This window comes from Sciurus vulgaris, assembly GCF_902686455.1.
Source record: "Sciurus vulgaris genome assembly, chromosome: 6".
Taxonomy (NCBI): domain Eukaryota; kingdom Metazoa; phylum Chordata; class Mammalia; order Rodentia; family Sciuridae; genus Sciurus; species Sciurus vulgaris.
Window position 1 is genome coordinate 123,422,890 of NC_136466.1, and position 24,570 is coordinate 123,447,459.

Consider the following 24,570-nt stretch of genomic DNA (forward strand, 5'->3'; position numbering starts at 1 on the left):
CACTAAGTACCCGAAATCTTTTATTCTTATTTTTTTTAATTAGGTGAAAATATTGATCATAGGGCACATTCACAGTTGTCCCTTAGTATCCATGGGGAATTGGTTTCAGGGATCCCCACAGCCACAGATACCAAGGTCTGCAGATGCTCAAGCACCTCATATAAAATGGTATAGTGTTTGCATATAGCATACATGATTCTCCAGTATTCTTTAAATCATCTCTAAACTATTTACAATACCTAATACAATGTAGATGATTGTAATACTGTATTGCTTAGGGAATAATAAAAAAGACTACATGTTCAATACAGGTGCAATTTTTTTTCCTTCAAGATGTGTATTCTGATCCACAGTTGTTTGAATCTACAGACTTGAATCCCATGGATACAGAGGGATGACTGTCTTTAACAAAAAGTTTCAAACTGAGTGGCCAAGGTTTGGAATTCTAAAAAGAGATTTCTTGTTACATGCATGAGCATCATACCTAACATATAATAGATACGACATTACTATTAAAACCAACATCTAATACTATTTCCTCATTTCTCAACTTTTTACAGTTGAAGACATGAAAATATTTGTCTATTTGCTTCATTCTCTTCTTCAAACAAGATTTATTTAGTGTGTTTTGTCCTGGGCACTGGTGAGTGGTAAGGGTACAAAAGTCTGGCCGTGCTCTTTCCTTACTGTCCACGTGTCCAGACTTTGAAAATAAATAGACATTAGCAAATCATACATTATAATCTGTGGGCTGACAACTGACTAGGCGTCATAAATAGAAAGCAGGATGTATTTGTGTTCATCGTCTTGGATAATATTTCAACATGACTGTGTAGAGTGAGAAAAGAATGGTTGAAGGATAGCACATTGGAGGATGCCTAGATTTAAGAGTTAATAGAGAAGCCATCAGTGAGACAACAGAAATGATTAGGAACTGAGAATTAAAAACAGAAATGGCCAGTTCATGAGTGAATCATACTTCTCAATTTGCCTGACACAGTCTAAGTCTTCTCTTTTCACTGATGTTACATCTGGTTAGAAAGAAACAGTTGGGAAAGTTCATCCCACCTACTTACTCCTGAAGAACCTTAAGTCCTCTTCTACAGGACTTTCTTTATCATATTCTGGTGTCTCTCTACTTATCTTTCTCCTAAGTGGACCAGAGGCACTTACAAGAAAGAGAGTGTCAATTTGCCTTTGCATTTCCAGCACCCAGAATAGGCTTAGAAGGTGGTAGGTGCTCAGTAACTACTTAATTAAGGAACTGACCAGGAAAGAGTATCATGAATAAGACAGATTGAACTCAGAGAATACAGATGTGCCTCTAAATATAAAATAGCACTCCCTGTAACAAGAAACCCTCAAAATTTAGTGACATAAACTGATAGATTTCTTGTGAGTCATGAAACCCAAATAAGCATCATGATTGGCAAGTGGCTCTCCTGTAATAAGTGACTAAGGACCATAACTTCTTCCATTCTGTGGCTCTTCCATCTTCAGCATATGGCAAGGGATACAGAAAGGGGTGGAATTGGAGTATTGTACTCACAAAGTCTTCATGGCCACATGTGAAAGTGACATCTCCTTAGTTTACAATTCCTTGTCATGTAATAAAATATTCATTGACATGTCTACATCTACCTGCAAGGAAATCTGAAAGTATGGTCTAGCTGTGTGCCTAGAAAGACATATTATTTCATACAATGCATGTAAGTATTATATACATGGCATCGTGTGTGTGTATGTGTGTGTATGTTTTACTACCTACTTTGAAAGAAAGAAAAAAGAACAGAGAAATTAATTATGTACATTGCATAAAACTGAAGAAAACAAAAAGGGAATAATAATCATAAGTTTATTTACATTCATTAAAAATGGTAATGAGTATGGAATTTCTTTAAGTATATCTTCTGAAGGGGTATTTTTTTCTAACAGCAAAAAGCATCATATTAAATTACTTGTCTGTCAACTCTTCCACATAAATTGGCTAATTATCATGAGAATTTTCATTTTGTTATAATCAAACAGGTTAATTCATTCAAATACTTTAGTGTTTTTTCTTTTGATATTGCATATTTTGAAGTTGAATAAGAGGTTTTTCTAAGTCCCATTAATAGCAAGATAAAGTTTGTCTCACTTTATTACTGTGGCTTCCATGTGCTTTTAAATGTTTTTACATTTTTATCATAGAGCATCTAAAAATTTGTAACAAATAAGATATGAAAAAATAGTCACCATCCATACCACTAAACAGAGAGCTACTTTAGGGAGTTAGGATATATCCTTCCAGAATATTTCTATGAATATAATATGTGACTTTTTTGCTTTGATGTTGTTTCATAAAAATGAGATCACTTTATAATCTCTTCTTACACTCAGCATTATGTCATGAACATAATCACATATTCTTCTGCATTATTTTAACATTATCATAGTATTTCATCATATGATGCATCAAAATTTATTAAGCCAATCCTTCAGTGTAGCAATTAGATTACATCCAGTTATTCGTTATTATAAATGAGCTGCAATGAATGTCTTTGTGGCTGAATCTTTGCCAAATAACCTTATTAGACTATGTCTAAAATGTCAAAACCATTAGTTCTCAAATTTTAGTACATGTAAGAATCATAGTGGAGATTTATTTGGACTCCCAGGCTGTAATCATAGAGATTTTGATTATACAGATCTGCAAGAAGACCTGGGAGTCCAAATATTAGCAAGAATCTTCCACAATTCTAATGCAGGGAATTTAGCACCACATTTTGAGAAATAAGGGCTTAGGATGTTAGAAATATTATCTTTTACCTCAACTCCTTGCAAAAATGCCATTTTTCTGGCAATAATATAAGATATGTATTGCTCTGGTGGTTAGATTTATATTTCTTTCCAAAATAAGGGCATTTAAACTCCTGCCTTCTACCCAATAAAGTTGTTCTATTATATTTCTCAAGTATAATTGAAACACATTGACCGAGAGTGTGAAAAGATCACTTTTTATACTGTTTTTGAGTGGAAAATGCTTAAATATAAATATCTATTGCCTTATCACTTTTATTATCAAGAATAAAGTACCTACAGGAAATTTGGGCTTAAACTGATAATATATGACAATGAACTTAAACTTTAATTTTAATAGAGTTGATTCTCTTAAAATAAATGACCCCTTGAGTCAGTTTTATTGAAAAGAGAATGTCACAAACAATAAGTCATTCATCAAATAACCTGGGTTATATAAAGCATTTTTGTGATTTTCAAATGCCCACAGTGGATATCTAAGCATCTAACAAAAAGGTGTGAACTTCAGCTAGTTACACTTAGTGTGACCAAAGCTTTGGTAGACTTATCCTTTTTTCTTCTTTCTATGTGCATTCTGAAAAAAAGGTATCTACACACATAAGTCATTAACTTAATTATGACCTGTTTGCAACCGAATGTGGGAGTCAGTTTTCAGTTCTGTTCACAGATGATCTTCTCATGAACATGCAGCTTGCTTTCCCCATGCAAATCTAAGAATGTGACTTACATATGTTCTCTCTTTATTTTCCATGTCTTCAAGCTCACTAAACTTTTTTTTTTTTTTGCTGTGCATTGTCACCACCTTGAGTTTTTCAGAACCAAAAGTGGTCTTAAGGTTCGTTTTGTACAAACTCTTCATTTTAAGCCTTAAGAGTCAGGAAAGGTTAAGTGACTTCTTAAGACCATATGAGTAATCACTGGTATGCAAGACCTAGAATTTCTATCTCTTGATTTAACCACATATTATCATTACTCTTGAATGTTTTCATAGGATTGTCTGACTTCCTTTCTGTTAATTAAAAAAAACATGCGAGTGCGAAGTTTATTTAAAGTTGTGGTCACTTAGTGTGTGTTGTATTCAAGTCTAGTCATGTGCACCCTGCATCTGTTGAGCTAATGTAACATCTTGCTTTTGTTAAAAGAGATTTGGATTTGGATTCTGACTTGGAGGGTGGCTATCCATTCTGGTTTGCTTGGAAGTATGTTATTTTTCCAGATAAAGGACTTCAATGGCTAAAATCAGAAAGTCCCCAAACAAACAGGGATAGTTGGTCAACCTACTTGCCATGTGGATATTTGGCCAATGTATGCTATTTCATACATCTCTGTTCTTTTATGTGTGAAATGAGAAAAGAGAAGTTATAGGATTTTTACCATCTATATCTCTACCAATTAAATAAGATGGTATATGTAAAACAAAGAACCACTTAAAAAGGATTCAGTAAATATTTGCTATTATTATTATTAATGTTATTTACCTAAAGCAAGAGATTCTTCAAAGCACACATTCTCCAAATCTAGATCTTTGGGTCTAGGATTTGAAATAAAAGAACTTTGTATTAACTTTGATTTCTTGTTCACCTTTTGGGTATTCTTGTATTATACTATTTATCCATAAAATTAGATAATACACTGCAAGGCTGAATAGTCCATTGTTTCTTTCACAGTTTTTAAGGTACATAACAGGAAGAGACACATTTTCTATTTGGAAACCAAACACGTTAGAATGAGCATCAAAAGTAGCATAGTGCTACGAAGAGAAAAAGGGAATTAGACTGGATTCTAATCATAATAGCAGCCACTTTGTTGAGTACAAACTGTACCAGATATGGGTGCTTCGGATACTTTGTACCTGATTCAGACAATGATCCTAAGAGGTAAATAATATTACATCAATTTTCAGAGAAAATTATCTCAGTTTTTGGAGAAACAACCTTTGTGAGCACAAGTTAATTGACCCAAGATGGTGGTATAATAAGGAGTGCAACAAAGATTATATTCTGGTTCTGAATGCTCCAAAGTTCATGTGGTTTCAACTTATAACCAACAGGCTAATTTGTGGGAATGTACTTTGCCTCCCTGGGTGAGTTTCTTCATCTATAAAACTCAGAAGGGAAGAAAATTGCCCTTTAACATTCCTTATCACATTATAGGCAATCAGCTATCCATGTCTCACTTAATTCTTATGGGTAAATATTAGTCCTGTTTTTATGAGACAGAAACTGGCTCCTTAGATTGAACAACACTCTAGGAACACAGCTAGTGCTGGCCATCATGGCACATGCCTGTAATCCCAGAAGCTCCAGAGACTGAGGCAGGAGGGTCGAAAGTTCAAAGCCAGCCTCAGCAACTTAGTGAGGCACTAAGTAACTCAGTGAGACTCTGTCTCTAATTAAAATATAAAAAGGGGGTGGGATGTTGCTCAGTGGTTAAGTGCCCCTGGGTTCAATATCCAGTACAAAAAAAAAAAAAAAAAAGAGAGAGAGAGAGAGAGGAGAAAGAAAGAAAAAAAAAAAAAGTAAGAAAAAGAAAAGAAAAATACCCACAGTTGGTAAAGTGGCAAGTATTCAAAACCCTAGCACTCTACTGAAGCATGTTGTAGACTTGATGATTCTATAATTCTGGGTATGTAATATAATAAATGTTACTCCAGCAGACTTTTTAAAAACTTAGAAATAATTATTGTTCGTGTAATGGTACATTTTTCTCCATAAAATAAAAATATTAAAATTTATACTTTATTCTAGTCTTGATTTGCCTTTGCCTGTGGGTAATGTAGTTCAAATTTTTCAAAATTCAGGTGTGTTTTAAATTCTACTGGCATTCAGATTTTCTTTTCATACCTTTTTAAAAATCCCCCTCAGAAATTCTTATTATAGCAATTGGCAGGAGAATATCAGAGATGTATGAAAATGTGTTGCAAATGTGGTGCTAAGTATGAAAAAAAAAATAGGACTCATTTTCTACCTCTCTCTTCATAGGCATCTATGTGAGAACACACACACACACACACACCCTGACATGCATATCTCAAGATAAATAAGGAAGTGATATTTTTGCAATTCATTTCATAGAAGGTAGAAAAACATTTTGATTTACCTTTGACTTTATAGAATTCATGCAAAAATTAATGAATTCTAAGATTACTGAGAATGTCAGTCAATGGTTTCCACCAAGCTGTACCTAAATATACTTACTGGTGAACAAATTTACTACTTTCAAAATAAGCCTAGATTTCAGTTATGAATTCTAATCTTTTCACTAAATATTGTTGTTAATATGAATATTTTTCACATACAAGTTTCACTTAATTTCTTCCCTGGATAGATATGAAGCTATTATGAATTATAAACATGGGAACCTTTATTGTTTGTATTTTCTCAAACTTTATGCATAGGCCTCTGAGGAAACACTGCATTCCAGTAATGAAGAGGAAGACCCTTTCCGGGGAATGGAACCCTATCTTGTGCGGAGACTTTCATGCCGCAACATTCAGCTTCCTCCTCTTGCCTTCAGACAGTTGGAACAAGCAGACTTGAAAAGTGAATCAGAGAACGTTCCACGACCAACCAGTCTCCCCCTGAAGATCCTGCCACTGATTGCTATCACTTCTGCAGACTCTAGTGGGTGAGTGCCCTCGGGTGATATTTCCCTGTTTTATGTTTTAGATGATGATTGTCAGCTGTGGTCTTCTGAGTTTTTCTGCCTCATTGCTTGATTTGAGTAGGAAGGCAAGAGTGTTTTTGGAATCAAGGGGGAAAAAAAGGATGATTTTTCTCAGGTAACATCTCTATTTCTGCAGGATGAAGCATTTTAGTCTATTGTTTTACAAGAAGGCATTGAAAATGTATTGGTGAACATTAATAAGCATCAAGGCAAAGGAATTGTACATGGAAAATTAATATTGGCTATTTGTAATTTAACACAAAAATTGTTAACAAATGAGAACTAATGGACAAATTACCATGTAGGCATACATATGTGGAAACAGTAGGCAATGTTCACTGATGCAAAGCAAACTTGGAATCAAAAATAGATTGCACTGTAATTAGAATAAAAGGAAATATGCAATTATATTCAGGAATGAGCCTAGTAATTTGGCCTTTGACACTTGAGGTGTTACTTACCATAATACTATTTTAGTTCTCAACATAAGCCTATTTTATTTAGCCTTAGTACTTATAAAAGGATCAACCAAAGTCATATCCCTATCAAATAACTTTATACTTTGTAGGTTTTTTTTTCTTGCTATTTACTGGTGCAGTTTTTACTCATAATAGCAATATCAGCAGGTTAAAAACTGTGAAAAAAAAGTGAGGAAAGTGGGCACATTTATTATTTGTTCTGACCATCTGCATTTTATAAAGCTTGGGTAGAAAAAAATAAATAAGATGAAGCCAGTGGCTCACACAGACAATTGAGCATTTGATAAGACTTAAAGAACAAATCAATTTATGCTACAAATGTGATTCTTTTTCACAGGAATGGTTATGGATAGTAACTTTTGGATTTCGTAGCAAAATCCAAAAGTTACCATCCCTAAAAATCAAGTGCTTGCCTAGCACATATCAGGCACTGAGTTCGATTCTCAGCACCACATAAAAATAAATGAATAAAATAAAAATACTGTGTCCATCTACAACTAAAAATATTTTTAAAAAAGAAAGTTGTGCTACAAAATTTAGCCAGTAACTTGACTCTAAGATACTGAATTTAGCTGTTTAGATTATTACAGACTGGTCCAAAAGACCTATGTTATTTAAAGTCATAAGAACATCACTAGTAGGTAAATAAGAACACAACAAATTCTTACCTGGAAGCAAAGAACAGAGGCGCTCCCAGAGCTCAACAGATGGTCAAATTACTGACTGTTATTATGGCAAAAGAATTTAAAGCAAAAATCAGCAAAGGAAAGGGCACACAAGGCAAAATCTGGAGGAAACAGACACAAACTCCCAAGAGCCCAAGTGGAGTAAAACAGGCTGCATTTAATTCCTCCAGTACTGAGTGTTAACAATGTGAATGGTTTTCACCAGGGATGTCTTCTGCAGCCTACCAGGAACTCATACCTGGAGTTTTATTAGGAAGTAGTTAGCTAGGTGTCCTCTGCCTAGAATATACCAAAATTCCAGACTTCTAAGGAGGAAAATATGTGTTCAGCATAAACTGCATTGTTTGCATAAGCAATTGAGGCACAATAGGCTACTCTTAAAATTTAGAGATTTTTTTATTTCTCAAACAAGTCTTTTTAAATTCAGTAGTCAGAGGCCTGATTAACTCTTTTCTGTACACCAGGTGCATCTTAGAATAATTGTCTTCTTTCTCCACATTTGAGGAAGAAGGTATTATAATTAAATTTAAATAAACTAATTTAAGCCTCTGATATATTCAATTAACTTTGGTATCTAAAAAAACTTTGGTAACTAAACGTAATTTCTCATTTTAAGCCCCTGTGCTTGTAAAAGAAAAGGATACAGTATACTTAATATTATCTCTTTGTAATTTGGTAATGTGTATAATTAAAAATTTTAGGTAAAAGCTAAGCTTATTTAATTAGATTTTAATGTGTTGCCAAAAACAGTTTCCAAGAGTCAAGGAACTTCAGTATTCAGAATTGTCTGAAACAACAGCACTTCTGTTGTTTTAAAAATTGTTTTTCTCTTAATCAAGAACCTAAGAATTAAGCGTAAGCGATATTATGTTTACCATTTACATATTTATTCAGTGTTAGGAAGCAAATAATTTGTCTTTAGTGAAGATGAGACAAGTATGACTTTTCGGTTCCAAAAGGCAACCAAGAGAAAACATGGCTAAGAATGCCCAATCAACAAGAAACAAAGACTAAGTATTCATTAAAGTGATTGTAATTATCTTAGGAAGCAGAAGTAATTAGCAAATTGAATATTGAGTAATAAGAAATTCAAGAGTATAATCTTCTGGATTGTCTAAGCCTTGCAAAAGTAGTAGAAGTAAAAGTCAGGAATTATATTCTATGGCCATGTCAGTTAACTGGAACCCAGATTCCTTCAGAGCCATCAGAAAGGGTGATGGTAGCTAGCCATGTTGGCCATAGTTCCCCATTAATAAACCTAAGTGTGCCCTCAGGTCCCATTGTCAACCTATACTGAACCTTAGCAAATGCAAATTCTGATGGAGGAGATGTCTCATGCCATTTACATTTATTTTCCTTTCACTCTTAACATCATAACTTTTGCCATTTCTTCCGGTATATTACTACACTCTGTAAAATATCAGGCAGTGAGTCTAGAGACTTGTTCGACCCCTTTAGAGAGCTACATCTTGGCCCTGGAAGTAATGGTGTCTTGAAAGGATCTTTGGCCTACAACAGTGAGTATTATGGACGGCAGCTCTTAACTTTCTCCTGGTCAGAAGACTGCATTCAAGAGTGTTTTTAATTATTAACACTTTCATAATTCTACTTCCAATAGTTTCTAAGCAATGTGAATATGTTCCAATGCACACCCTAACAATTTCCTCTGGGTATGCCTAAGGTGTTAGATGGTGTGTTGTCATTCAGCAACCTTGGAAACTTTAAATGAACACAAAATCAAATGTTCAAGACCTGGGATACTGAGAACTTTGAATTCATCCACCACTTAGTTTTCTATAAAGGGCAGGATCATTGTGGCTTCCTGGTTCTTTATCAGTCCTTCTTGAAACTAGAGATTCAGTTATTAATTGATTGTTATGAATTTGCCAAAGAAGAAATCTGGAATGTCATAATTTCCCACCTAAATATTTTTTAATCCATTTACTAAATTTTTTATTAAGTATAATTTATATACAGTAAAATAAACAAATATTAAATATACATCATGATGAATTTTTAGATATTTATATACCCATGTACTCACTACCCTATTTCTTGATTTTCATCAATAAAGATTAGTTGTGCCTCTTCTTAGTCTTCATATAAATGGGATCCTATGATTGTACTGTTTGTGTTTGGCTTCTTTCAAAATGTTTTTTGATATTTATCCATGTTGGTGTGTATATTAGTGTTTTTTATTATAATACAGTATTCAGTTTTATGAACATACCATAATTTATTAATATTTCTTATTGATTGATGGACATTTGGGTTGTTTCTAGTTTGGGGATATTATAAGTAAAACTGTTGTGTACCTTATTATGCTAGTTATTTTTGTGAACATATGTGCTGATTTCTCTTGGGTATATTCTTAGGAATAGAATTTCTGAGTCATACTTAGGCAAATGTTCATTTTTTGCTGCCCATCAACTTTCCAAAGTGAGGTGCTTATTTTGCTCTTCCACCAGCAATGTATGGGAGTCACATTTTTTTCTACATCTTCACCAACACTTGGTGTTTTTAGTCTTTTTGATTTGGGTCATTCTGGTGAATGTGTACTGGTATCTTATCATGGTTTAAGTTTATATTTGCCTGATAAGTAGTAATATTGTTTACCTTTTAACATGTTTATTAAATATTTATATAACTTCTTATGCCAATTTTTTCCCTGTTTTTCTTTTACTTATTTTTGGAGGTTCTTTATGTATTCTAGACATTATTAGATATGTTTCATTAAGAGAATATTTCCTCCCTGACTACAACTTGCATTTTTATTTTCTGTTTACTTTTAATACCATGCCAATCCTAAAGGTTTCTGAATGTGTTGTGTCTTCAATATGGGTGCATTGAAGAAAAAAATGTCACCATGAGATATTGGAGAAATAAGAATAAAAGATGATGAAGCAATGGAATTAGGTGGGAGAAAAGAGGATGGGCAGATAAAGGAGGAAAACAGTGCAAAAAGGAAGAGAATACAGTATACAGGGTGGAGAAGAAAACAGAAAGCCGGAAGTAGATCCAATTTAAAAAGGAGAAAGCAGATAATAAGTATGACACTTTACTCAAAGGGCAGCTTTACCTAGAGACAAGGATAGTTGGTCCCTTGGTTACAGGATGATGGAGAATAGGACAGCCAGGCACTAAGGGTACAGGCAAAGAGAAGTTAACAGTGAAATGACAGCAGGTGTTTGGGGGTGACTGACAGCAGGCAGTAAGTGGTCAAGAGCAGGGCTCTGGGTGGAGTTGGTGTGAATCTGAGTCCTGTCTCCCCTCTTCACCATTCACGGGCTGCATCACTATGGAAAGTTACTTAATAATCCACATTTCTAATTTTACAAGGGCAAGACTAGGAATAACAGGGTACCTAACTACCTCATGGGTTAGCGCAGAGACAAAATACTCAGCACTGTCGTTGGTATATTGCAGGTGATTAATGCACAAGAGCAGCAACAGCTACAGCTGCACTGATATTGGAAAAGCATTGGAACAAATTGTGTTTGTCGTTATTGATGTTGTTTGTTTCCTACTGGAATCACATTTTAAAATCCCCTACTACTAACTTATGGGGTAGAAATGGATGTTCTAGCAGATACAGAAGTCAGTAGAAAATTTTTTTCTGGTGCACAAATTCACAGTTATTATGGACATGTCACATTGTGTCAAAAAGTCTTCATCTTGCTTTTGGCACCTGTCACCAACATGCTCTGATTCCAAGTACTGTTCAGTCATGTTTGGAATGATAGTGGAGGTCCTCCTTATTTTCATTTTATTTCTAAAAGTAAATGCTTCCTGACTTCTAAATTTTTTCCTATCCAGAATTCCCAGGAAGAATTAGAAGCTCCTTCTGGCCCCAAATCAGGTGCTGGCTTATGTTTTCTGGGTAGTATACGGACCCTTGGATACTATAAGGAGGGCTTTGTTTGCCGCACAGGTGACAATCACTGTCTGCACAGGAGAAGGGTCACAGAGGAAGAGGAAGAAAAGGTAGTGCTCAGTCTCTCTAGTTTTGTTTCATGGCTGCGTCAGCTATCATAAAAGGAAAGCCAAGGAGAAAGATGTTCCCTTGTGACAGGATGACACACCTCTGAATGGATGTATATTCAGGGGTACGTGTGGGTGGAGGATATTACAAGCACTTTCTCATTACTGGTGTCCCATTACCTGTCTGGAGAAGTACACAGGGTACATTTATATCACCATATCCTATAAAGAAAAGAAAACAAAAAGAATTTAAAGGAAGAAATCGTAACTCTTGGGGATAAAATTCACGACTCAGCAGAGGGGGAGAGATTGTTTAGTCATATAAGACTTCATTTTACAAGGATCTTCCTTGAGCTATGTGTCATTCACAGGGGGGCTGGCCCCAGATGACAGTTAGACATTCAATTCTTTGATCAACCATTCATCACCTAGTCTTCTTGAGGACAAACAGTACACTAGAGTGAACATAAAAAAGAAAAACAAAAAAGAAAACTGTTAGCATTTTGTTACTGAATTGAAATCCAACCAAAAAACAAGAAAGAAAAAAATGAGCCTGGTTCAAGCAGACACATCTGATCTATCAAATTTGTCCTTTCTAACTTGAGAAGGTATTAACAGTGGGTATTTCATATTTGAGGTATTCTGGTCATAAGGACTTATGAATCTAGAGGGTTATATTTCACGGTCTTCCTATTCCACAACCTCATATTGGGTATGTGCTCAACTTTCAAGAGACTTATCTAATAAATTATTATTGAACACTATATAGGAAATCTATATTGTACTAGATAAAGCTTTCCAAGATTGAAAATGAGACATATAATTATGATTGTGAAAGATTCTTTAGAAATATGGGATTCTTTTTTATTTTTTCTAATTTGTTGTACATGGCAGTAGAATGCGTTTATACATTTTTATAGATTGTACATAAATGAAATATAATCTCTCATTTTTCTGATTATATATATTGTAGGATCACATCAGTCATGAAGTCATATATGTACATGAGGTAATAATGTCTGTTTCACTCTAGTATCATTCCTACTACCCCCATACCCCTTCCCCTCCTTTCACTCCCCTCTACCTAATATAAAGTAACTCTATTCTTCCCTATCCCCCCACTTATTGTGGATTAGCATCCACATACCAGAGAAAACATTTAGCCTTTTGTGTTTTGGGTTTGGGTTTAGTTTATTTTGCTTAGCATATTCTCTAACCCCATTTACCAACTAATGCCATGATCTCATTCTTCTTTAAAGCTGAGTAACATTTCCATCATATATATATACATATATATAAAATTTTATATATATATAATTTTCTTTATCCATTCTTCTGTTGAAGGGCATCTAGGTTGGTTCCTTATTTTAGCCATGGTGAACTGAGCTGCTATAAAACATCAATATGTGACTGCGTCACTGTAGTACGCTGATTTTAAGTCCTTTGGGTATCAACTGAGCAGTGGGATAGCTGGGTCAAATGGTGATCCCATTCCAAGTTTTCTGAGAATTCCCCATACTGCTTTCATAATGGTTGCACCATTTTGCATTCCCACGTAATGTATGAGTGTACCTTTTTCCCCACATTCTTGTCAACATTTATTGTTGCTTGTATTCTTGATAATTGCAGTTCTACTGGAGTGAGATGAAATCTTAGAGTAGTTTTGTTTGCATTTCTCTAATTACTAGAGATGTTGAGCCTTTTTTTCATGTATGTGTTGATTGATTATATATCTTCTTCTGTAAAGTGTCTGTTTAGTTCCTTAGCCCATTTATTGATTGGGTTATTTGGTTTTTTGGTGTTAAGTTTTTTGAGTTCTTAATATACCCTATAGATTAATGCTTTATCCGAGGTGCACGTGGTAAAGATTTTCTCCCAATCTGTAGACTCTATTTTATATTTTTGATTGTTTCTTTTGCTGAGAACAGGATACTTGAGCTGTATGTGGTTCTAGACACAATCAGTGCAAAGACACAGAGAGGTGGTACTTCCAGTAATCTTGAAGATGCAGAAGTGCATCTTTTGTCTTTGATTTTATTTAAATGCTATGTATCAGCATAGTATTTGTTTAATCTTCTCAGGATACTTACAGAATATGCCAGTCTTTTTAAAGAATATATCATTTAGTTGTAAATGGACATAATACCTTTACTTTATTTATTTTTATGTGATGCCAAGGATTGAACCCAGTGCCACACACATGCAAGGCAAGCACTGTACCATTGAGCCACGACTCCAGGCCCCCAGCCTTTTTGTTTTAAAGTATTGATTTTGATTCAATTAAATCTCATCTTATTTGGGCTTTAATTTTGTGATCTTTGAGATTAAAATTAGACTCTAAGAGTAATGGTGCACTTCAAACTTGCTATATATCTTGATGAACAACATTGTACTTCCAGAATAAGTAGCAATTCTGGGATTGCATCTAAAATAAACAATGAAAAAAATACAGACTGCTTTTTCTCAGGCATTATAGAACTTTGAAAAAATTTCTTTTCTCCCTACGTCCTCAATGTAAACTAATAAGATAATTATCAAACTCCAATTTCTTTTTTCATATTGTGATTCCCTTTTACTAATGTAGCACTTTCTGGCATCCATATTAAGGATACACTGATGAATGATATATCACAATATTTTATTCTGTATCTGTGTCAGTATTGTACCTTGTACCGTGTCTGTTCTTGTAAATCAAAGTTCTCTATTTTACTAGGTTCTCATTGTCCTAAAGGGAGTAGCAAAGTGTGCATTAACCACATCAGGACATCTGGTCTTCATTTCCAATCCTTTCTTGTGCCAACTTGACTTGTTATAGTAGTATGGGTTGGTTGGGTGCCCCACATTTTCAAAGAGTGAGCCCATTTATTTCACTATGAAAAGTTAGGGCACAATAATACATCTAGCACAAAACAGAGCTGAGAAAAGCACTTTCCCTTATCTATTTTCATAATAGGATAATAATCATTTGGTTCCTCAGTTTCTTTACCATAAACACTATCTTGCTTGACTATCCTTATGTAACTCAAAACTATGTGAAGTTAATCACTGACCACTATTTAGGGAGAGTTTATAATTCTTTACCACAAAATTATTCTGTTTTATAATGTCCTGTTATGAAAAATGTAGGTAAAAGCATTCTGGCTGAATGGTATTTATTAAATTATTATGTGCTCATAAAATGTGCTCATAAACATATATACTCATTCAAATATATATGAACGTCCATCACTATGAAAAATCTAAAATGAGAAACATATGTTCAACTAAAATTTAGGAAAGGATGAAGTGATAAAAATTTCATTCTCCTATAAATATACACTACAATAGGGCAATGAGATTTCTTCTAAAAATATATAAATAGAAAAGGAACCATAAGAAAACCATATTACCACCTGTATTGTGTATACTTTTATCCTGAAATTTTAAGTTGATGATATAATTCTTTCTAATGATTTATGATTTACATGTCTATCATACCTATTTCTCTCATTCATTTAGAATCTTCCCTTTACTGCAAAGGAAGTAGATGGAGTCAGGCATTTTTAGACATATTCCAAATCTGTGGAATTCAATCAAAATAAGTGTCATTTAGTTAAGTCATTTAATATCATTTATGAAACATATCTGGATGATGGATTTACTTTATTTGATGAATTAGCATCATTTACTGAAGTTAATGTTTCTGAGACTGGGAAAGATGACATCGTGGTCCACATTTCCAAATGAACTTTAATTTCAGGATGTACTGACTTTTACTGTCCTGTGATCCCTAAAACAATTATGACTAATATGAAATATCATACCCACAGAGAGACATGTCCTGTTGTATAAAACTATGTATAAAATTAAGAACTTTAGAACACAAAGGATTTACCATATATAAGTAAGATTTAGGATGTTGAATTTATACCATATGCCTACAAAATACCATTGACTTACTGGTACTCTCCCATGTTTTGGTAATGCATTTCATATTTGTACTCCCTCTTTACTTCTCCACTATCTGTTCTGTTTCCTCATGAACACAAGACTATTGCCAGGCATGGTTGTACACATCTGTAATCCCAGAAACTTGGGAGACTGCGGCAGGAGGATCTTATATTTGAGGTCAGCCTCAACAACTTAGCAAGATTCTGTCAATAATAATAATAATAATAATAATAATAATAGGGCTGGGGATGTAGCTCTGTTGTAGAGAAACCCTAGAGTTCAATCCCTAATACAGTGCACACACACAAAAAAAGTCACTATGGCTTCCTTATTTCTATGTTATTTAATTCATATTAATGTCATTTCTTGAAGCTACATATTTACACATACATTGCATACAGTGGAAAATCAGCATCAGACTATATGCAAGCAATACTGATAAATACGAATATCCCTTCAGTCATATATAGAACAGGAATTAATGCATTCACTTTATATTCATCCAAGAAATAGTACCTGCTATTTGCTATTTTCTGAGACACTGTAGACAGAAAATGGATAACAACAATCTTGTTTTTTACATTTTAAGTATCAATGTGACTGAAGAAATATGGAGCAATGTGGGATACCATAGGGAAGAAAACTAACCTGGGCTTGTGAAGAACTGACACCTTAGTCAATTCCTAAAAGAAGACAAAGAAGGCAGAGAGAACAGCAGAGATAAAGTCTAGGGATGAGATTAAGCAGAGTATCTGCATTTAGAAATAAAAAACCATTAAAGCATGGCTAGACCAGCAGGTCATATGGAAAGTACAATTGATAATAGTTGCCATTAATTTTTCATACAACCAATGTGAGGTTTTAGAATATTTTCCAGTAGTGCTAAGCAGCTGTGGTATAATCACTGAGAAGGTGAACAGGGGGATTGATCCAAAATTGGAAAACAAGTACAATGTAAGAAAAATAGGACAAGGTATTTGAGAGTATTTGCAAGAGAATGAAGAAAGTGATGATTTGAGCTACGTAAGGTGGATGTGGAAATGAGTGATTATAAGAAAACACTGACATGGAAAGGGTTCAGGGTTTCTATAGGTCTCCAGGATATGCAACAAGTGAAGAATAACTGAATAAGCAGAAGAGATAGGAGGTTGTATTTGGAGGATAAAATGTTTGAACCTTAACCTTGAAGCACTAGGAGTAACTTAAGGTGCTTTCAAAGCTGTAGGCGGATGCCTGGAAAGAGGGAAACTTCTGTGGAAAAGGAGTAGTCAAGGAACTGAGATTAGTGCATGAAGTGACTCCTCCACATAAACATCCAGCGTAGCAGTGAGACTTCAGATGTGGAGGTGCTAACAGGTGGACTGATGTCAATGAATGAAACACAGTGTTGAGGGAGACGGGCCCAAGTCAGAGATGATGTTGATTGGCACAGAGGTTTAAGAGGAGGTTTTCACAAGAGGGTGGAGAAGTCACATGACTAAGTCAATGTGAGTAACCACGAGTACACTCAGCATGAGGACCCAGAGCAGCCAGCCTCTCCTTAACGCTCCCCAGAAAAGGGCATCCTCAGTGAAAGAAATCGGGATGTGAAGTGATTATTTGGTAGAAAGGCTGAGGATGAAGGGAGGTCTGTTCACCATTGAATGCGGGTTCCAGAGGACCTCACTGAGTAATTTGGGAAGAACAAGAGTTGGATATGGAGAGGGAAATCATAGAACAAAATAGGGACAAGGAACTGAAAGAAAACAGAGAAAAAGAGCTTCTGTCTCAGATGGTTCTCTGAGATGAGTATAAGCACTGAATTCCCAAACATTTTTAAGAATTGTTCCAGTTGTCCTCTGACAGATGCTCATTCAGGAAGGGTCAGTTGAGCATCACTAAAAAGTCTTTCAGAAAAAGCCATGGAGGTAGGAGCATCACAAATTTCAGGCCAGCCATAGCTACTTGGCAAGGCCTTAAGCAACTTAGCAAGTCTCTGTCTGAAAATAAAAAATAAAAAGGGATGGGGATGTAGTTCAGTGGTAAAAAACCCCAGAGTTAAATCCCCGGTACCAAAAAACAAAAGCAAACAAAAACAAAAAGTAACTAGAGAGGTTGTCCGTGTCCAAATAAATAGGTCCACAATGGTATTCTTGGATGGGTTCCTAGTTTCAGATCTACTGGAAACAGCAGCAGCTTCTGGTGTCTGGGGATTTTTGCATCTTCCAAATTACTCAGCTATTTCCTAGATTTATTATAGGCTGTGGAATATGAAGAATGTTAAAAAAAAAAAAGATGTGCGTTATCATTTTCAGAGTATTATTTTGTTTCAAACATTTTTTATATCTAGCTCTAATTATTTTGCCAGTTATCATAACAATTTAAGTGTTCCAAGTTAGCATTTGAGTTTTCTTTGGAGAATTTCCTTTCTCATAAATGATCATTGAATTAAACTACTGCTTCTTTAAATATCCTTAAATACTATTTCTGGGACTCAAGCATTATTCTAGTTCATCACACTGCAAAATTTAGCAATAAAATCAAGAATGAAAATGAATTCTACGTGGACAAATTCTATTTGTCAAAAATGTTCTTTAGTAAATTGGCTTATGATTGTGACCTCGGGGAAATAGTAGGGAGGCACGTGCTTGTGGTTTCCCCTTAGCTTGGGTGCACCATATCATTTGCAGACTTTAATTTATAGCACCCTGTGATCTGCTGATTTTCACTGAAGACTATCCCACAGAATTGCATGGTTGAGACCTGGGGCTAAAATCCTAGATATGATGTTTACGCAAGCACAGTTTTTTATTTTGGTCTCTTCTGTGACCTTGTGAGAGGATTTTTTTTTTTTTTTAATCTATACCCCTGAAATAGTGTTTGTGACCAGAATTGATCCACATTTGAGAAGAGTTGGATATAGAGAGGGAAATCATAGAACAAAATAGGGGCAAGAAACTGAAAGAAAACAGAGAAAAAGAGCTTCTGTCTCAGATGGTTCTCTGAGATGAGTATGAGCACTGATTTATAAATACCACATTTATAAATACCCTTGTATTTATGTTGATTTACATTCTTTACAAAGGGTATTAATTATGCTCCACAGAGACCTAAGGAGAAGAGGGCCCAATTTGTCTTAGGAAGAAATGTGAAGGTGAATTGATTTTCAGAAGGTTACTACAACAAATAGAAAACAGAACCTATGACTTCTTATCTTGGTTTATAAACTCTGGTATGTGTATCCAGAATTCTGTGCAAAAAACTGAAATAAGGGTTAATATCTTTGTTTCCAAAGACTTCTCTATAAGTCAAAGACATCCTTTGCTGTTAGCAAAACAGTGAGTGGATGATAGTGAAGACTCACATTCATGGACCATTATGTAGTCATTAAGATGATCATTAGGATAACTCTGTGGTAACATGGAAGTATTTAGAACCGATTTGAGAGAAAAGCAAAATATGTAAATATATCCATGTTAAAGTTATAGTACAGCAAAATGTTTGCTTGTACGTGTCTAAGAACTGGGAAGCAAGATGAAAATTATTTGATTTTTTTTTTTGGATAACAGGATTGGGAATTTTTACTCTTTTGTTTCTATTAATGAAAATGTGTATTTATCCAATCAATAAAATTGTGTTAAAATCACATTCGTGATTTACTTGCAGTTATATTCATATAAGTATCTATTGAGCCTTAGTACACCATGAACAGAGTTTGAGGTGCTGGGAGTGTATTATAGTAGATAAAAATAAAATTCATGATATTTTATTGTTCACACGCCATCCAATAGGAAAATATGGCAGCTATGGGGAAGGGCCCTTCAGAATACTGCAGATCATTTTATGTTATCATTTATCTGTCAGCAACCAACTTCCCAAACAAGATCCCCAGCAGAACCTACCAATCAATCAAAACTAAGTATCAGTCTCATGGAAATAAGGAAGAATACCAGTTTTCAACTTTGTAGTACTTAGGGAGATAAAGTAGAGGAAGGGTATTTGTAGAGCTTCATAGCCCTGTCTAGGAGCCTGGTCCTAATATGTGGTTGAGCTTGAGATTAAGAATGGTTGAGATTAAGAACTTAGGGCCTAGAAACTTTGGGTTACTGGGTTTTGAAGGAAAGCAAGGCTCCCAAAGTCAGCCTTTATGAGCAAATAGTTAGTCTTAATAAATAAGGTATTTTAGTTGGTTTTATAGTCTTGTTTTCCAGGAGCAAGCATTTCCTGGAGCAAGTATCTAAGCTATTTTGGTTCCTGAACTATAAAGCTGCCTAAAGTAGACACTTAAGCTTTGACCCAACATAATTTGACATTGGGATAGGAAAGTATTTTGGTTGTAATTCTTACCTTCTTTGTGCACAAGGCTGGGTTTAGTACTCACTTAGCCAACAGGGTCAACAATTTTTAACTTACATCATTGTCACCGTGTTGCTTGGAAATATAGGAAACACAGCCCTAGGAACAATTAGAGGAATGAGAATTCAGGCAGAGAAGGTCCTGGAATGCATGACTGGTTTCACCACTCAGAACATAGTGGTCTCCTTTTTGGGAGGAATCTCAGGACAGGAAGGAGAGTGGACTCAGCCTTCCACCAGGGATGCTGTAGGGTATAGGCCCTGCAGTTAGTCCCTTGTTCACCCCTCCGGCAGTTACAGTGAGTCTCTATAACCTCAGCCTGGCCAGTCTGATGTTCTCAGCCAAGAATCTTGACAGGATGGCTCAGACCCACAGCATCTCTTGTACCATGATTGAGTGGAAAGGTTGGTGGTCTGGTAGCTGTGGCTGCTCATGGTTTGGTTAGAAGCAGTATGTGTACAGCTAGTGAGCATAGCACCCTCGGTAGACTGATTTAAACTTCTGACTGTTCACGACTTTGCTGGATCCTGCTCAACTCGGGTTCTTTAATTTCCCTGTCCTTCTGAGTTCTAGCCTATATTCGTTAATGAATTCCTTTTCTTATTTATATTTATCAGTGTCGATTTCTGTTGTTTGCAACGCAGAACCTTGGCAAGTATGCTGCCCTTGAATTTATTAAGGAACTTCATCATGCTAGAAATCGAAGTAAAGGAAGTGTCATGACTTCCCTAGAATTTGTCAAATCAGTAGTAAAAGTTAGTAGGGAGGAACCAAAGGCAAAAAGTTGAGTTTCATTTCAATGCTTTTTTATTTTTTATTTTTTTCTATAAAAGAGTAACAAAAAGGAGAGTAGCAGAGAGAAGAGTCTCTTGAGAGGTCCCTGGCAAAGTTGGTAAAGCTCTCTATAAGGAGACAAGAACAGGGTTTCATTGTAATTATTTCTTTTTGACTGTTCAATCTGGTAGGCTTAAAATGGACCCCTAATGAGAGTGGCTTGCACTGCAATTAATTAAGTGCAAGGAACTTACGAACTGCATGTCTTTTCCCTCTGGAGAATATTCTTGCTCTAATAAGTACTATTTTGTTTAAATTTCTGTCTTTGGGTATGCATTCCCTTGCCCTCTCTGTTTCTCCAAATTTCTCTTTGTCTTTTAAAAGAAGTTGGCCCTGAAGGAAAAGTAACTCTAATTGCTGTTAGTCTACTGAGAAAGGCATCCCTTTGAACACTGGAACACACCTTTGTCTAACTTTTTTATTACTATATTTGTCAGAGTTGTTTCTGATGTAAACATTTTGAACAAAATCATGAGGGGAAATATGAGAAACTGTCCCTTAATCCTTGGTTTTAGGTGTCCTTGTACCTGAGAAATCATTTCTTTTTGCCACAGTGTACATGTGTTCACGTGAGTGTGCATACATGTGAAGTACTTGAGAAGTATTTCAGAGACTGTCGTTCTCAAACCTTAAGCAGAGAAAACAGACATGTAACCACAACATTTCTCAGAAGCACTGAAGTATCTGCTGTTGCCTCTTGGAACCCTCTTCCACCTTAATACATTTTATTTTAATTATATCACAACTTTCTAACCTCAATTAGAGCTCAGTGCTTCAGAATGTGTTTTCTTCTTCCATCTTCCCTTCTATCAAAATACCTATTCTTCAGGGAGTCTTTTCTAGTAAAATAGAAAGGATCTAAGAAGGCCATTCTTTATGAGATGTGAATCATTTCAGTTAACTTAGTGATTTGTTCCACTGTTAATGGTGGTATTGTGAAGAAAACTGGATGAATATTTGCATTTACAAACTCCTCAGAATGTTAATTGCATATACAGTACTCTTTCTTAAAGCTTAGAAAAATATGATTGGCTTAACAAAAAAAAAATGAAAGTGAAATAGTTTAGAAACAGGCTGGCTTAGCATCAGTAGTAGCAATGTTGAGGAAACTACATATTATAACACTGCAAATACTTATATATAAGCTTTTCTCTCTGGACGAACACAGCACTTGTTCTCCTTTGTCTTTTGTCTTTCCTCTCCCACTCCCACTTTTAAAGTTGAAGGTTGAAGAGTACTGTTACCATGTACCAAACTATATGCTGGATATGTCTTTGTTTGATACTCAGGACCACTTACACCAGGTATCATTATTATCTTCACTTTACAGATGAGAAAACTCAAGTTCAGAGGTAAGTAATTTCCCCAATGTCAAAGAGAACCAAGATACAAACCAAGATATGAAAGTCCTTGATCTTCACCTATCTATACCAAAATGCCCAATTTCAGTTTTACTAAAATACTGTATTCTATCCCAATTTTGACAACCAATGATAATTCAGGGAAATTTTTGTATGATTCTAACCTCCTTCAAGATCTAATACCTACACAACTTTTGATTCTTGCCTGAGGTTATCCCCCTTTTTAAATAAGGTCCTACTAATATCTGTAATTAACTGAAAGAGAGACATGAGCCCAATATTATTATACCAATGCAACCCTTACCTGGTATGAAAAAGAATGGAGGTGACTGGTGTTCCTGGGGTATCTGGGATCCTGAGAAAACTCCAGGTCAACTCTCTATAAAGATCCCCCACATTGGAGTCTAATTTACTAATTAGGAAATTATATCTTCAGAATCAGATGGTCTTTAATTGACTGATTTGAAAGAGTTAAAATACCTTTAAAAAACACTTAATATTTCTCCAAGAAATATTTTACGATAGTGAAAATCTGACTTAACAGTTGTCACCTACAGTTAGAATGCATTGATATAAATTAGTGACATTAATTAAAATTATAATTTTCATTCAGAATAATGTGTTGTCACATGATATCAAGATCTATTATCAAATATCCACAGGTAATTGCCTTAATAGCTGGCAAACTATTATTTTTAGAAAAATAACTTTGCATGACACTCTATTAGACTTTATTAATTCATTAAAGAAATAAAATCAGATGATATTTAATAAAATAAATTTAGCATCAGTTGAAACGTTTGTACTTTTTCTACTTTAAAGGACATTTTTCTCCTGGAAAATGACTGAAGACTCCAATTGGCCTCATATCACAACAACAAAATAAAGTTGTCTTAGAATGTTTTCTAATTTAATTTCCATTTAAATTATTCCTGTGGCAGCATTTTGTAAGCACCAGCAAACAAAAGATTACTTTGAGTGACATAGTCTTGTACACCTGAGAGAGGAATCATCTTACAAAATTTTAAAAATATGGGTTTTAGTAAACACCTCTGAAAAAGAATTTTAAGGATCCACATATTTCTGCTCCTAGAGTTTATCTTTCTAATGATGCTTTAGCAGAAAGAAGGTTGTAATGTGCTTTCCTTGGAGGAGTCATGGGACAAAGATGCATATTGCATTGGAGGCATATTGGGGGTCAAACTCACAGGATGTTTTCAACTAGAAAGACTTTGCTTTTCTTTATTTTTACTGTTGACTCTAACTGCCTTTGTAAGTTTGTGTGTTATCACAAACTTAGTAGTAGTGAACTTAGTAGTGGATTCTGTAGTGGGGCTGGGTAAAGTTGAGATCCTCACTTTTGAAGGATCAAAGAGATCATAAGGCAATGGAAAAGGCTAACCCTGGACATGGGATGGGGAGGAGCTATAGCATTTGTTGTTGTTCTCATGTACTTCTGTTTAGAAGATGAATTAGGATCCAGAAATACAACCCAGATCAGGAGTTGGTGTTCTAGAGCCTGTGGGCCAAATAACCCCTGTCACCTGTTTTATTAATGAAGTTTTCTCGAAGCATGTAATATTAATGCAGAGAAGATTAGTCAAGTTGGAGACTATTTGGCCTGCAGAACCAAAAATGTCTACAATCAGGCCCTTTACAGAAAAAGTTTGTGAACCCTTGTTTTATATTGTAAGAAGTTAACGAACCAATAACTCATCAGGATAAATAAGCATTTAAAGTATTAAGGACCATGATTATCTGCCTCCTGTGGCAGAAAGGGAGGAGCCAAGGAGAGATGGGGCTGTTACAGTGCTGATACATTAATTTCTTCATTCCCCAAAGAAGGACTGGGTACCCTCTCTGAGACAGGGACGGTGCCAGGCACTCTAGATACAGCCGTGAGTGAAGAATGGCACACGAATGCTTTTATGGAGAGAGGAGAGATTCAATGGTATATAATGTAGAAAAATATCCCAAATGTCATAGATCTTATATTTTTGTGGTGAAAGTGGATAAGGTGCATTATCTAACTGAAGAGACTGGAATTTTAGGTAGAGTGACCATTGAATATCTCACTAAGAGAGTGACTTTATATAAAGGTGTAGAGGAATTAAAGGAGCTACCATGTTGTTAGAGTTTCTCTGTAGAAGGAGTATGGGACAGCTGAAGGATGAGGTGAGATCAAGATTTTTTTTTTTTTTTTGAAAGTCTGGAAGTTAACGACATTTGCATGCCAGTGGGAAGGATATATTAAAGAAAGAAAAAAAAAATAACAATGCAGGAAGTTTCTGGGTCTTTGAGCAGATAAGAGGATGGATCAAATGTATGAGAGAATTAGCCTTGGTATTATAGCAAGAACACTTTACCATATTAATGTAAGAGAAAGTGGAGTATATGGGCACAGATCCATGTAAGAGGGTAGTTGTGGTGGTTGGAAATTGTAGAAATTCTTGCCAAAAGTCTTTCATTTTTCTCAGCATGTGCAAAATCCAGGACACA

General features: G+C 35.1%; 1 protein-coding gene across 4 annotated transcripts in view; it reads left to right on the plus strand.

Annotated features, from left to right (window-relative positions):
- The window catches only part of PDE4D (phosphodiesterase 4D), a 1,241,089-nt gene that overhangs the window by 282,399 nt on the left and 934,120 nt on the right, over nt 1–24,570 (plus strand). For all 4 annotated transcript variants that reach the window (XM_079144026.1, XM_079144025.1, XM_079144027.1 and 1 more), the window contains one exon: nt 6,197–6,426. In XM_079144026.1, the coding sequence (XP_079000152.1) occupies nt 6,197–6,426 (230 nt within the window). The remainder of the gene's footprint in view (nt 1–6,196; nt 6,427–24,570) is intronic.